This window comes from Buceros rhinoceros, unplaced genomic scaffold, assembly GCF_000710305.1.
Source record: "Buceros rhinoceros silvestris isolate BGI_N320 unplaced genomic scaffold, ASM71030v1 scaffold17838, whole genome shotgun sequence".
In the NCBI taxonomy this organism is placed as follows: domain Eukaryota; kingdom Metazoa; phylum Chordata; class Aves; order Bucerotiformes; family Bucerotidae; genus Buceros; species Buceros rhinoceros.
In genome coordinates, this window is record NW_010428836.1 from 16346 (window position 1) to 31405 (window position 15060).

The 15060-nt window shown below is 40.0% G+C and overlaps 1 protein-coding gene across 1 annotated transcript in view; it reads left to right on the plus strand.

Annotated features, from left to right (window-relative positions):
* TRIM33 (tripartite motif containing 33) overlaps positions 1-14829 on the plus strand; it is a gene marked incomplete at its 5' end in the record, with an annotated part of 21699 nt that extends 6870 nt beyond the window's left edge. The window contains 14 exons of the mRNA XM_010142432.1: positions 407-553; positions 1079-1196; positions 3187-3431; positions 3680-3844; positions 4686-4886; positions 6887-7019; positions 7970-8033; positions 8323-8482; positions 9565-9911; positions 10379-10502; positions 11494-11568; positions 12162-12314; positions 14057-14107; positions 14190-14829. Of these exons, the coding sequence (XP_010140734.1) occupies positions 407-553; positions 1079-1196; positions 3187-3431; positions 3680-3844; positions 4686-4886; positions 6887-7019; positions 7970-8033; positions 8323-8482; positions 9565-9911; positions 10379-10502; positions 11494-11568; positions 12162-12314; positions 14057-14107; positions 14190-14402 (2196 nt within the window). The remainder of the gene's footprint in view (positions 1-406; positions 554-1078; positions 1197-3186; positions 3432-3679; positions 3845-4685; positions 4887-6886; positions 7020-7969; positions 8034-8322; positions 8483-9564; positions 9912-10378; positions 10503-11493; positions 11569-12161; positions 12315-14056; positions 14108-14189) is intronic.
* Between the last annotated feature and the right edge of the window lie 231 nt (positions 14830-15060).

The window sequence follows — 15060 nt, forward strand, 5'->3', positions numbered from 1 at the left end:
GTGGTAAAGGCAGTAATGCCAGGGCACCACCCAGTACGGAACTGGCAGTTCCTTTGCGCCCCAGTCTGGGTTGCTCCCCCAGTTCTTCGTCGTGCTGCTACGGTTCTGGTGACATGAGGAAGAGAACTGGTCATTGATTTAGTCATTGACATTTTTCTGGGATAAAGCAGAGTGTCTTCTCTGAGCCTGCTATTTTCTCTGCGCTTTGATACCTCTGGGAAGAATGGCAGAGTGAAGGAATAATAGAGAATTGTTACTTAATGGTTCCAGCCACTCTGAATATGGGCATTAGCATAAGCTGCTTTGCCCGTGATGTGTTTCTGTTGCTTTAGGAACTGTGGTAGTGGTTTACTTTTCCTCATAAGTCTGAAGCTTCCATTGTAATAAAGTTTTTGTTTCTTTGTAGAATGTAACAAAGGAGAGACAGATGAAATTAATACAACAACAAAATGACATCACTGGTCTGTCGCGACAAGTGAAGCACGTGATGAACTTTACTAATTGGGCTATTGCAAGTGGCAGCAGTACTGCTTTGCTGTACAGTAAACGGCTGGTAAGGAACTATCCTCGAACTTGTCTGTACAGTACAGAGAGTACTTAGTCAGAAATATTTTCTGAGTATCGTGTAGCTTCACTAGGTTATATCCAAGGAAGAGACAACAAGTTGTTCATGCTTCATTTAAAAAAGAAAACAAAACCCCCCTTCTATAATAATGGGCTAAATTCCCCAACTTGTACACCACTTTTCATTCCAAAATTAAGGACTTGACAGTATTACCGTAAAGGGAATGGGGTCAAGCTCTGTAAAGGCACCTCAGTGTTTCACTTGAGTCACTGCACAAGTAGCAGTATTGTGTAGCAGTACTTCTCTGTAATCCTCAGAGTTGACTAAAAAGTTAGTTGTATGACAGATGATTATCCTGGTGAATTGAGTATTTTCCAGGCTGCTAACCAAACTTGTTGTTGACACCTTGTTGATGATCCAGCAGTCTAAACTCGCTGAGCAAGTGCACACTTCTTAAGGTTCTTATGCTTTTATTTCATTGTCATCGACAGACTTGTTTTTGCTTCCTGTTAGATAACGTTCCAGTTACGTCACATTTTAAAGGCACGTTGTGATCCTGTCCCAGCTGCCAATGGAGCAATACGATTCCATTGTGACCCTACGTTCTGGGCAAAGAATGTCGTCAATTTAGGTGAGAAAACTGTGTTCGTTTATTCTGTGTTTCTTGAAAAACTAGATTGAATTGGGGGTGTTTGTCCAACAAGAGTGAGTTGGAGTGCAGTAATGTAGAAGACCAAAACTCCCTTGGCATAACCCATCCAGGCCTGATTACCCTTGTTATCTGCTCTCTTTCTACTAGCAAAGCTTTTTCCACGAGTTTTGATTTCCAGTGGGAGTGGTTCTAGGAATGGCCCTTTGTTCCCCTCTTAAAGTGGTTCTGATGCTTATAGTATAACACACGAGCACTAAGTGGGTGCTTCAGTTTCTGGTATAAGGTTTTTTGGCAGGTAAATGGAATCAGTTTTGCCTGTCTGAACTTTTTATTTAGCTGCATGTGGAGTAGTATGAGATGTCTTAATGTGTTGGAGCAAGTGTAATTAAGAGGACTGTTAATAGGATCCAAGTTCATGGCTAAGTACCAAGCCAGTCCATATGATTTCTGAAAAGGTAAGTGAATTAAGAAGCAACCCTTAGCTGGGTTTGTATTCAAAGACGTCTGACACATCTATAAAGGTAAAGAAAAACAGAGCTTCGTAATGGAAGATGCGCTGCTGCTCCTCTGTATGTTGTTTGCAACTGCCACACGATAGGCTACGGCATCATAGCTGTAACCTTTTATCTTAAGTAGTTTTCATCAGTGCAGCTGTTTATTCTGTCTTTGCCCTAAGATGTGAGCTGCCATGGGAGATTGTAATAGTCTTGGAGGGCTCATGTTCTGCATGAGTGCTTAGTGACAGCTGGGATCACTGGACATCTGCAGTTAAGATAACTACACATTGCTGGCTGTTGTCAGATGCAGAAATAATGTGCTCTTTTAAGGATATGAGGTGTTTAATATCTTAGCCTCTTTATTATTGCCTGATCCTGCAGAGGTGAGGTGTCAGTTTTTCTTCCATATTAATCCCCTAATAACTTAAAACTTTTCAAAGAACTGGTTTTGAATGAGAGGAGGGAAGGTGAACTAGAGTGGGGAGAGTACAATCTGTTATCACCTGCTTGCAAGCTTTTCTTTAGGATAAAAATCTAATAGAGAAAACTGATAAAAGTATCAGCTCTTCTAGGTGCTTCTGTGTGTGCTCACATCTTGCTCTGTGTCCACTAGCCAGGTTTCAATGTTCCTGTCTTTAGTCCAGGAAGTTTATGTGCACAGTAAACAAACTTTTCATTGGGAAAGTAATGGTTTAATATTGACACTATTCCTTCATGGGCAGTTCCTCAGGCAATTTTTGAGTGATGTTGCTCTTGGAGAACAATCAAGAAAGAAAAAGCAAAGCTTTCCAGAACAGAGCTTCAAGTGTTCGACTGGGAACCCAGAGCAGAGTGGGGAGGCTATATAGGAAACAGAACAGAAACTGTCAACCTCAATAAAAAGTGGCAGGCAGATTCCCATGAGTACATGTTCAAAGTCAAAAATCAACATTTTGCCTTTTCCCTGTAAAAATAGGACTGGAGGTAGCTGGAGAGGTGATGTGGTGTATTGCACTGTACCAAGTGAGAACTCACAGCGGTGTTTTGTCATGCCTGTATAACCTGTTCCTAGCCATTTAACAATGGGATGCTCTCCACTCTCCTCCCAAATACCTTTTCCTGGGCTTTACTTCCTTGGGTATAGAAAGTTTATGCTCAGCGTGGGGTTTTTCCCTATTTTATTTCTTGTCTTGTCTATTTGTTGTGGACACAGAGAACAGTAATCTCTGTCTTGTCTTTTAGGCTGCGCAGCTCCAGTTCTTTTACCCTTTCCTCACAGGTCATGTTCATAGTTTTGCAATTTCTTCTTCTTGTAGTTTGCATTTTCTTTTTGCTTCTTTCATGTATGGTTATAGAGACTTAAACTTTCAAACTTAAATTGCTTTGTTACTGCCCCTGAGGAAACTGAATTAGAAACATCTGAATATTGTGCCTTTATCAGCCTTTGGATGGTGATGGAGATTTAACTGATTACTAATTCTTGTTTCATTTAGGTAACCTTGTCATTGAAAATAAACCAACTCCTAGTTACACTCCTAATGTGGTGGTTGGACAAACTCCTCCAGGAACAAATCACATCAACAAAGCTCCGGGACAAATCAATCTAGCGCAGCTTCGACTTCAGCATATGCAGCAGCAAGTGTATGCACAAAAGCATCAGCAGCTGCAGCAGATGAGGATGGGGCAGCCGGCTGGGTCAGTTCCCAGGCAGACAAGTCCACAAGTCTTACAGCAGCAGGTAAGTATCTTGTATGTTCTTGTTTCACCTCTTACTGTAACACTGAGACTTAAAATTGCCCTATCAAATATGAATTTACCAAGCAGTTTATAACCGTGAAAATCTTTTGAAATTTGACATACTTAAAATGTGACAGCTATTGGCTTTTCTTGATGTTATGTAACTAGTAAACCTACTACTGTGGAAAGAGATTGGCTTCTTTTTTCCATGTTAAAAGCAAAAGTTTTAAAAAACAAAAACCCTTGCAGCCTCCCAGGTTGATCAGCATGCAGACCATGCAGAGGGGTAACATGAACTGTGGGGCTTTCCAAGCACATCAGATGAGAATGGCTCAGAATGCTGCTCGTATACCAGGAATACCACGCCACAATGGACCACAATACTCCATGATGCAACCTCACCTTCAAAGACAAGTATATCCTGCGTACACGCTTCATTTGTGCCATTGTGCCGAACTTTCATTACAGTTAGATGATACCGCCGGCTGTAAATGTGTTTCTCTGTAGCGCTTGTAACACAGTTACACACATTTATACGCTTTTTCATGTTGCATACTGTACTGTGACGTTTTTTCTGAGCATAAGAAAATTCAAACCTTAAGAATAAAAATTAATTCTAATGTTTGTATTTGATTTTTGTTCTGGGAAACAAAACATTTCCTCTTTCACTTCTTGGTGACTTTCAGCTTTGGGATTTCTTAAAGAATAGTCAGGAATAGTGAAGTTCAAAGTGGTGTAGTTGTGGGTTTCTAATGAAACCAAATTCTAAAGTGTTTTTAAATTCAAACCTGGAGCATGATGCAGAGCTCTGCATACCATTAAGAATAAAAATTCTTGACTATGAATGTTAATGTAATGACTGGAAAACCAAAAATGACTGTATAGTACTTTAAACAATTACTTTTTTCTTTTTTTAAAAAAAGCTTGTAGACAGACGTATGGACTGTAAAGTCGTCTTTGGATGAAGTAATTGCTTTAAGAAAATACAACTATATATGAGAATAATTTGCTGTAAGATGTGCTGTATTTTAGGTATCTAGCCACATAAAGTGTGTCTTCTTTCCAAGTAGATAAAAATAGCAGTTGCTTTGCATTCAGTGCTGTCAGGTTATGACAATAGAAATGTGAGTTCATATGTTCTTCCCCCCCATTTTTTTGTTGGGTGCTATCATATAATGCACGTGTTGCAGTTTTACATGTGATGCCTGTCTGATGTGCCCCTAATGCAGTCATGGTCTCTTCTCTCTTCCTGCAGCATTCTAACCCTGGGCACGCGGGGCCTTTTCCAGTTGTTTCTGTGCACAACACCACTATTAATCCAACTAGTCCTACTACAGCAACAATGGCGAGTGCAAACCGTGGTCCAACAAGTCCATCCGTTACAGCAATTGAACTCATTCCTTCTGTAACAAACCCTGAGAATTTACCTTCCCTGCCAGATATCCCACCCATCCAGGTCAGTGGAGATGATCAGGCACTTACGCTGTGGGTGAAGTAATGATCTGCTTTCCTTTCTGTGTCTTTTTTTTATTTGGATACTGGTGCTTGTCCTTGGAATGGTGTAGTTAATTATCATTTAAAGTCAAAGAATTACAACCTTCAGTCCTTGACTTGGGCATGCAGCTATTTTCACTGTATAGCGCTGACCTGCTCAACCTCTGTAAACCTCTAGATGAATCAGTATTTAATGGCTGTCCTGTAGTAAAATGGCTACTTAGTTAATCCCGAGTACTGTGTTCACTTTCTTCTGCGAGACCGTCGCATGGGAAAGCATCACTAGAACAGCTGAATAGCTGGGTATGTTGAATGCCATGAATGGTGATTTATTCGGAGTTAAAGTTGCCTGGCACTTCTCTGTGGTGTTCCCAAACATAACAGTCAAATGCTGGAAGGACAGAGAAGGTAGGGCAGGTCCCACTGCCCTACTTCTCTTTCACCTCACATTTCTGCTGTACCCCAGCAGTGTGTCTGCGATCATTTCCTTGTATGCAAGAGGCCAGCATTTACGACAGCACTGGATCCTGGAAGATGCGGCAGAACACTTCAGCTGGCCTCCACGATTAACCTTGAGCTGCAGCAGTGTCTGCCTGGAAATTCTTGCTTGTGCAGTGTGGCTGTTGCTGCTTCTGTAGCTTTCACTTCATCTGCACACTGTTGGTACTCACTGACCTGGAACTGCAGAGGGTGCCCTGCGTTGCTTGCCCAGAGCAAAAGCTGAAGTAGATTTTGATGAAGTCAAGCTCATTTGGAGAGGTCATAAGCATAATTTAATGTATGAGTAGGGCAAAGAAATAGAAGTAGCATTTTTTGCAGGGAGGCCAGGGAGGGGAGAAGGGCTTTGTCTTGAGAACGGGATGTTTACATTGAAATGCCTGTATAAAACAGGGGAGACTCAGTTGTGATGCAGGAAACAATCACATTAGAAACAAAACTGAAATTTTATTCAAGCAGATGATCTGTTGCAATACCAGCAACAACTTCTTGACTCTTCATCTATAGAGAGTCATGGTCAAGGGTTGTACTTTCAGTTTTCTCGTGAGGCTGCAGGTGATTTTCTAATGTAAGAATAGTGGGAAAGTGATCTCTGGATGTGATTATCTGCAGTGCTGAAGCTTTGTTTAGTCATTAGAACGAAACACAAGTATGACTGGTTATGACTGATTGAGCTGTATGTGTTTGAAGTTCGCGGTATGCCAAGTTAGAAGTATTTGTTGGTGGAATAGTCTAAAACACGAACACACAACTTCTAGGGGTGCTGAAAAGGCAGAATTCTGTGAAGATGCTCTTTTTTATACCTGTTTGTGTCACAGCTGTTACAGATTTTAGTTGATGAAAGAGCTGGGTAGGAAGCTATTAGTCTTTCAAGTTGCTTGCGCAGTCATAAACACCCACTTTGAATACAGTGTGTTTCAAACTCGTTACTTGCAATTACGCTGTCTTGCAGTTAATATCTTAAAGCAGTTAAAGTAATAGGGTATCTGTTTCCTTGTTTTTAATAGATACTGAAATCTGTGTAAAAAGTGAAGGAGGGGGAGATTTCATATGCTAAGGAAAAACAAGTTCATGGTTTCCCTTAGTATCTTAGTTGTGGAATAACTCTTGCAACAGTAGTAATCTGGTAGATCTTATGAGTAACACCATTTATATGACTCACACGCTGAACATCTGGGAACCAAAAGGTTTACAATGACCCGAGTAAGTGCAGCCTGTGACCCAGCTGGAAGAACTCAGATTCTTAGGAGCTTTTGAAAAGTCTTACAAGTTTCTGACTGCGGTTTTCTGTTTTGAAAGACTGATCTCTCTGTGAAGCTGATAAAAATGTTTGCTGATGTCCTGAATCCTTGAAGAGATAGTGAACAATTCCAGTAAAGTTACTGACCACAGTTTAAAGATGTGGAACTATTAAGAAACTTTAATAAGGCCTCTCTGATTCAGACTTTTGTTTTTGCTTCTTAGCTTGAAGATGCGGGTTCAAGTAATTTAGATAACCTTCTAAGTAGATACATTACAGGCAGCCACCTACCCCCACAACCTACAAGTACCATGAATCCCTCCCCAGGACCTTCAGCTCTGTCTCCAGGGTCATCAGGTAAATGTGTTGGGTATTTCTGGTATTTAAGTTGAAAATAACTACCTACCATTTCCTGCCAAAAGGGAAGTGATACTTTGTCAGTTTAAAATTTATTTTGCTCAGAAACAAATACTTCTGGAAATTCCCACAGAAATATCTTTATAGTAAACTATCTTTAAAGCATACTATCTTTATAGTAACGAACTGCCAATGCATGAATGTGATATTCCAGATACCTGTTTAGACTCTATGTTCATCCTGTGTTACCACAATCCTTTTTTCTTGTGCATCAGAGGTCTTGGTTCAGTTGTTGCCTCCAAATGGTGACTGGCTAGACCATTCTGAGGCTTGGGAAGTGAGCTTAGTGACAAAAATACTTACATCCAACAGTCATTTGCGCAAGGTCATTCTGAGTACAGCAAATTGATGATAGAACTTCTGTTATGCATGTGAACAAATTAAGTCACCAATACCTAATGTTACTTAAACATTGAAAATGTCTGTTTCTATTAGTAAGAAGCTGATTTCAGTCATTTGATACGTGTTTCTCTTAGTCTTCTCTCTGCACGGTTGTTGTAAGATTCTGTGAATTAATGATTGCAGCAGTGGAACTTAAAATATTTCTCAAAACCTGCATGCAAAACATACAGAGTCTGCTTTTCCTGACTTCACTGGTGGATGTCAGTGGATAAAATTTGACGACTTGGTGAACTGAGGGCTATAGCACTGTTTGAATTAGGTGAATTAATTACTGGGACTCCGAACAACAGTGTGTTGTCTGTGTTGTTTTTGTTTAACGTGGTGTGATAGACCCTTGATCTGATCAAACTTCTGAGAGGACAGCTGACTTACATGAGTTATTAAATTAGGGTACTCTAACAGCGCTTCCAGCATTACTCAACACTAGTAATTTATTACTGCAGAATGTAAATTTGTACCGAGTCAACTTCTATGCTGCTTCTTTGCAGGTTTATCCAACTCCCACACTCCAGTGAGGCCACCTAGTACCTCCAGCACAGGTAGCAGAGGAAGGTATGTTACGTTAACACTGCCAGGCTGAAAAATCAGACACGAGGAATTAAATTAATTGGCAGTGGGTCAATAGTGCTTTGATATAACTGTGACCCAGTAATGGGCAAATGCTTACACAAAGATGATTTCCCCCTCCTCCCCCCGATATGATTCTCTGCTGTCTTGTAAACTAGAGCTATCTTGTAAATGTTCTGACATGCTTTGCCTTTGAAATTGTTCAGGAAACGGTCATATAAATTTCTTTGCTCTGATGAGTTTTTCTCTGATTTATATGCTCCTGTCTTTCTAGCTGTGGCTCCTCGGGCAGAACCGCTGAGAAAACTAGCATTAACTTCAAGTCTGACCAAGTGAAAGTCAAGCAAGAGCCAGGGACAGAGGAAGAGATATGCAGTTTCTCAGGAACAGTAAAACAGGAGAAAACAGAGGATGGCAGGAGGAGTGCTTGCATGGTAAAGATTAGTTTGTGCAACAGTTTATTACGTTTTTCCTAGCAACGTGTTATTTGGAAATAATAAAGCAATTTTACTCTTTAAGCCTCATTCTGTTCACAGCCCTGAAGATTGAGAGGTATTTTGCTCCCTGAACTTGAATTGTGGGCTAGATCAAGTGTTGAGCTGTCTTGTTTTTGTAGTACCACTAAGATGGCTAATTACTGGACATGATTTGTGACATAGGTACCAATAAGCTGCGGTAGGACTTGGACAGTAGCTGGTGGCTTATGTTGAACAAATAAACATTAAATGTTGGCAGATATTTCCCTTCCTGATGTGGAAGACCTTGACCTAGAGCTGTAGATGCAAAACACACCCGGTCCTTGTCAGTGTTATGTATTGTGAGAGGTAGTTGTGCGTTGAAAGTAGTCCAGCAGGAAACAGCACTTAATCTCAGCTTGGTCCCTGTTGAAGACTTTTATTATATCCTCTAATACTGTGCTCTGCCAGGCACAGGATAATCTGTCGTGTAAATTTTATCTTTATTTAAATGAAATATCACCAGCAGTGTAGTGCGTTTGCTGATATTAATCCCTAACTAATAAAAGGTGTAAGTCACCCATCGTTAGTAGTTTCTGAACATTCATACATACGTAATCACATTGAGAAATCTTTCAGTCAGTCAAAACTCTTATGCCAGAGCATAAATACTTACGCAAGTGAATGTTTTTGCAGTGTTTCTCAGCTATGCTTGGTTTAATAGGGTTGTGTACTGGCAGCAGGGTGATGGGTTTGAGGATTTTTCCTAATGACAGTGAAGGTATATTTTTAACAATTATAATCATGTTTGGCTTGAAAGTTTGTTTATCATTATATATATCAGTAGAAATGAGTCTGTTCTGGAAAGGATGGACTACTTGGGAAAAAGTAGTTTTCAATACTGAATGGAACTCAGGTCTTCATACTGATTTGCCATGTTTTTTTTGGGAAATGAGCATAGTACCTTTAAACGGTGGATGGCTTTTGTCTTCCAACATGTGAAGAAAGATGCCTTTGTAAAATTGACTCTCTCTGATAATCGCACGCCACTTTAATTTCAGCTTAGCAGTCCTGAGAGCAGTTTGACCCCACCACTGTCCACTAACTTGCACCTGGAAAGCGAATTAGAAGCATTAGGAAGTCTTGAAAATCATGTGAAGACTGAACCAACAGATTTAAGTGAAAGTTGTAAGCAGTCTGGACATAGCCTTGTAAATGGCAAATCCCCAGTGCGGAGTCTAATGCACCGATCAGCTAGAATTGGAGGAGAAGGCACGAACAAAGACGACGATCCAAATGAAGACTGGTGTGCTGTATGCCAAAACGGAGGGGACCTGTTGTGTTGTGAAAAGTGCCCAAAGGTGTTTCACCTGACTTGCCACGTACCAACACTCCTCAGTTTTCCAAGGTACCAGAAACAGTGTTACGGTCCCTGAGAACAGCTCTGTGGTCTCATTCATATGGTAGATTTCCACACATTATCAAAACTGGTGTTTTGGCATCAGCTAATTCTGGATTATTTCTTGTCAGTAAAAAACTCTGACATTTCCAAGGCCCTCCTGAATTGTTTTGCATGTAACCAGTCGATGTTCATCAGATAAACATGCAGCCTCTCAAAGTGTGATTCCATTGTGTAAAGTCCATTTTAAAGTCATGATGAGAACAGTGTTGTTAAAGTATTGGAACATACTTGGAAGAGGAATACGAGGGCAGGAAAAATGGCCTTAACTGGCAGAATTATCTTGATCATTAAGGGCTATTCCTTATCTTTGGATACCCAAGTCTTTTCTATAGCTAATGAAAAAATCTTTGTAGCCATCACTGATGGGACTTTGGTCCTGGATATCTGGAATAATTGTGTTTATTTCTGTTTAGTGGAGAGTGGATATGTACGTTCTGCAGAGATCTGAGCAAACCAGAAGTAGAATACGATTGTGACAATTCACAACACAGCAAGAAAGGGAAAACAGCACAAGGCTTGAGTCCTGTGGACCAAAGGGTACGTCTCCAACCTGTAGGAGTCTGTTTCCTAGAAAAAAAGTGCTTTCTCATGTTAGCTATCCCCCACTGTTTCTTGAAGATGTTTTTGCTATGGCTGCTGCAAATTAAATGTAGTTGTGGCTTTTTGGAAAAACAAAACACCAAAACCAACACCCAGAAGAGTAATGAGATTTTTCTTGCTGTGACCACATACCCAGATGTTGGCAACTATGTGGGAGTGCTCCATGATGTTGGAGCTGTAATCATCAGGTACCTAAAACTTGGAATTAAATGCGTATTCTGTATTTAAATGCATTCTTTAGCATGCATTAATCTCCTCAATGTTCTTAATAGAAGTTCTTCTCATTTAACATTGAATAGTTGTTTGGTGTGTTAAGTCCATGCTCTGTGAGGTGCTAGAAGTATTTAGGCACATTCTTCTGGAAGGCATAATGACTTCGCCACTCAGTTATTTTTAGCTCTATCAATCAGCCTGTACAGAAAGCGTTAAGAGTATTATCAAATCAAATTTCTTTGGAGGAATTACAAGCAAATAAAAATATTTCAACAGGGAATTCGTAAAGACACTCTGGCTTTGGACTGAAATTGTTTTATTTTTACCCCACAGGACAAAATTGAAGTGTGCAACTCAGTCCTTTCCTGTTACATGCAGTTATGGCTGGAGAAAAGCAGCTGTAGTTTGTCTTTCTTTTTTTAATTTGACTATATATTAGTGTGCCTCTTCATGTTAGACTTTAGCCCTAGGCTTTTGTTTAGGAAGAAAAAAAGCAAAAAAGGGAGTATGTTTCTGCCCTGTGAACTGTAAGGTTGTGTTCTGCCCTCTCAACAATGCCCTTCTAAGAACTTCACATTTTATAATGAAGCTTTACGTTTAAATTCTATACTACTAAGCTGCCGAAGTACAAACCTATTTAAAACAGGGAGATAGGATCATCTGGGCTGATAGTAAATTAAGGATGTTAATGTGAAGCTGTTTATTTCTTTGTAAGAAATGTGAACGTCTCCTGCTGTACCTGTATTGTCATGAGCTGAGCATTGAATTTCAAGAGCCAGTCCCAGCCTCGGTGAGTCTTCTGAAAAATAATTTGTTTCTTATTTTTGGCATGATATCTCTAAAATTACTAGAGTTGAGTTCAGGAAGGAACTGACTGCTTTTACTTGAAGCATGTCCCCCTTGATCAATCTAATCAATCAGAATCATATTTTATGAGTCTGAGGGAGACTGAAGCTGATTCTGTAGCTTCTCTCTGCAGAGGTTCTACTACTCCCAGTCTGAAACCCAGATATTTAAAAATATTTTCAATTAGCAGTTGTTAAATTGGGAGAGTATGTCTCGGGACACCTGTGAAATTCAAAATGCTTTAGGAGAGCTCTTTTTTTCTCTTGAATTTTAAGTGCAAGTAAGAAATAAACTGCTTTGACTCTTTCTTCAGCTGTGAAAGAAGTCACGGTAATGAAAAGCATTGCTGTGCCATAGTAGACACTGAAGGTTACAAAGAACTTAAAACAGCTTGAGGAAAGGAAGTTGTTCTCGCTTGCTAAACATTCATACGGTGCATGATGAGATTAGCTGATTGGTATTTTTGATAAGTGAAAAAATTCAACTGCTTATGTGAACTAGTAGTCATTTTAGCAATAAATCACTTTGATTTTACAGATACCAAACTACTATAAAATTATAAAGAAACCAATGGATTTATCTACGGTGAAAAAGAAACTCCAGAAGAAGCATTCCCAGCACTACCAAACTCCCGAGGATTTTGTGGCAGATGTCCGGTTGATCTTCAAGAACTGTGAAAGGTTTAATGAAGTATGTTAACTTCCAATCCATACACATTTTTTAGATTGAGATTTATTTCAACATGGGTGTGCACCTTCTTCAGTTAAAGGCTCTGCTTCCAGTCATAACTTCTGCTTGTGGAGCAGGTGCTGAATCAGGCACTTAAATGCAACTGGAGAACTGCCTCTCGGTTTTAGCTAAATGGGGAGATCAGGCTTTAACAGAGGGGACTTTTTACGTGCATTCACTGGTATGATGTGTGACTGAGGAGCAGGGTGACCTTGTTACCGTACCTCGAATAGGTTGCAGAAGAGCTCAGGAAGTGACAATCAGGCAGTCCTCAGAACTGTCTCAAGCTGTACATATAATGGTTCTTACGCTCGTGAAACACGGTAGCCCTCTACTGAGGAAAAGTGCCTTTCTGAAAAGTATTCTTCTGGTTCTAGTACCTCGTGCAGGCTGAATCCGGAAAAGCTTTGTCCTCGTTATGGCTACTGTAAAGCTCAGTGCTTTAGCTCATGGGTAGTCAGGCTCTCACAAAAACCAGTTTTCAGTAGATAACTTCTGTACGGAGTCCTCGATGAATGTGGGAAGTTGACTTATTTTGCAGTGAACCCATCTGATAATGGAATATTTGCCCCTTACATGTGAGACGTGACTTGGGGAGATAAATTACCTGTTACTACTAGGTGGAGCAACTGAAAAAATATTCTGAATATTAAAAAAAATACTGTAGTATTTTTCTGAAACAGAGTAGGAGCTAAAGAGGGATATCCTCATTTTTGAGATGCCTTAAAACAAGGATGACAAAAAGCTCTGGAGAGAGGCCTTGCAGGGAGTGGCTTTCTTCTGACCTTAGAAATGCATAGAGCAAGTGGCATTTTCCTGTAAAATGTCATTGGGGTTGTGCAGCGTTTGGGCTGCATCTCTGGCTCCGTGAGGAAGTAAATTGAAGGAAGTGCACAAACCTACAATTAAAATCTCAACTGTTTCACAAGTACAGTAGTAAAAAATCAGGGTTAATGATGTAATGCTCACAAGCATTTGGGACTTTGACACCCTCGCCTCCCTTATGTCTCTGTATTAGGTGGAGGTTAATAGCACTGTGGAAGAAGTTGCAATTATGTGAACTTCTCAGTCAAGGGAATTAATGAAGCATCTACTGCAGAGGAAACCATGCTGCAGCTCTTAGGGCCAACACTAAAACAAGGGAGCAAGGACTGATGGATGTGTTGCTTTGTTGGGCTTTGGTTTTGGTTGGTTTTGGGTTTTTTTAAATGTTTCACACTGGTCTTACTGTTTGAAATGCTGGCTTTTGCAAAAGGATGAGTCACCCTAACCTCTCATAACAGCGTCATGTCTAGTGCCTCTAAACCATAAAAAAGCTTTTAAAAAGTAGAAATCAAAATGGGGTAAGACCCCCAAGAAAGTCTCATGGAGCACTTCTCTCTAAAGCGAGACTTTCCCACAACAATATCCAGGCAACTAGAATTTGTAATCAAAAAAGCAGTCATGAGTAGAGCAGTTTTGAAAACGACTGGGAGACAATTACCTGTAGAGAAGTTGTGTGTTTTGTTGAAGGTGTATTTACCTCATGTCACCCTCCTAAGACTGTTTTAAATCTGCTTCCCCTGAGTTTGATATCTAAAGAGGTGTAGTCCATAACATACTGTCTTGTTGTTATGGCTGACTTCAGTCATCCAATCCTATGCAATCTCATGACTTTAGAAGGGATTATAATTTCATTTTTTTGACTCTGGTGTCCTTTTTAGATGATGAAAGTTGTTCAAGTTTATGCAGAAACACAAGAAATTAATTTGAAGGTAAGCGTCTCAGACCATGCACACTTGGTGAAGGGATGTGCATTTCCCACAGGTGACTATTCCTGTCTTCTTTCATTTACAGGCTGATTCAGAAGTAGCACAGGCAGGGAAGGCAGTTGCATTATACTTTGAAGATAAACTTACAGAGATCTACCCAGACAGAACCTTCCAGCCTTTGCCTGAATTTGAGCAGGAAGAGGATGATGGTGAAATAACTGAGGACTCCGATGAAGATTTTATACAACCACGTAGAAAACGCCTAAAATCAGACGAGAGACCAGTGCATATAAAGTAATCTAATGATATGGACCTAAAATTTATTGTAAAAACTGTTATTTAAGTGTTCCTGGAATATTATCATGCCTACAGTGGCCATCTTGAAGAAGCTGATAGCTTTTTAAACAGTATTAGATTACAAAAAACACTTGTACAGAAAAGCATTCTCATCAAAAGGGGAAAAAATTGTATTGTAAATTTTTGGTGGTTTTTTTTCCTTGGTTATTTGCAATATCTTTTCTTTTCCTGATGGAGGGTGCACACTCATCCTGGTCTCACAGATAGAGGTGGATGAATGTTGAAGAGAAGCAGGTTTGATACGAGATGTTCCATGTACAGTTAAGACTGCTTAGCAGAGTGGTCTGCGGGACTGGACAATGCAGTGACAGTATCTCGCGCTCGTGCTGGACTGCAGTGAGAACTGTAAGCAGCGTTCTTGAAATCCCCTCTTCGTGTGAACTTTCTGTGTGTTGGTCATTGCTTTTATCATCCCATTTAAGTGGTATTGTGAATAACTGATCTTTGTTGATCCAATTATCTAAATTTTACTTTCTTTACTACATTTTATGTATAGCAAAAGTAAAAAAAAAAATCATTAAACTGTTCTGAATTGGCAAGTGCAGGAGTGTGAGTTCTTGACAGAGGAAAGACTAAACTGGCGGCAACAGTCTCTTTTC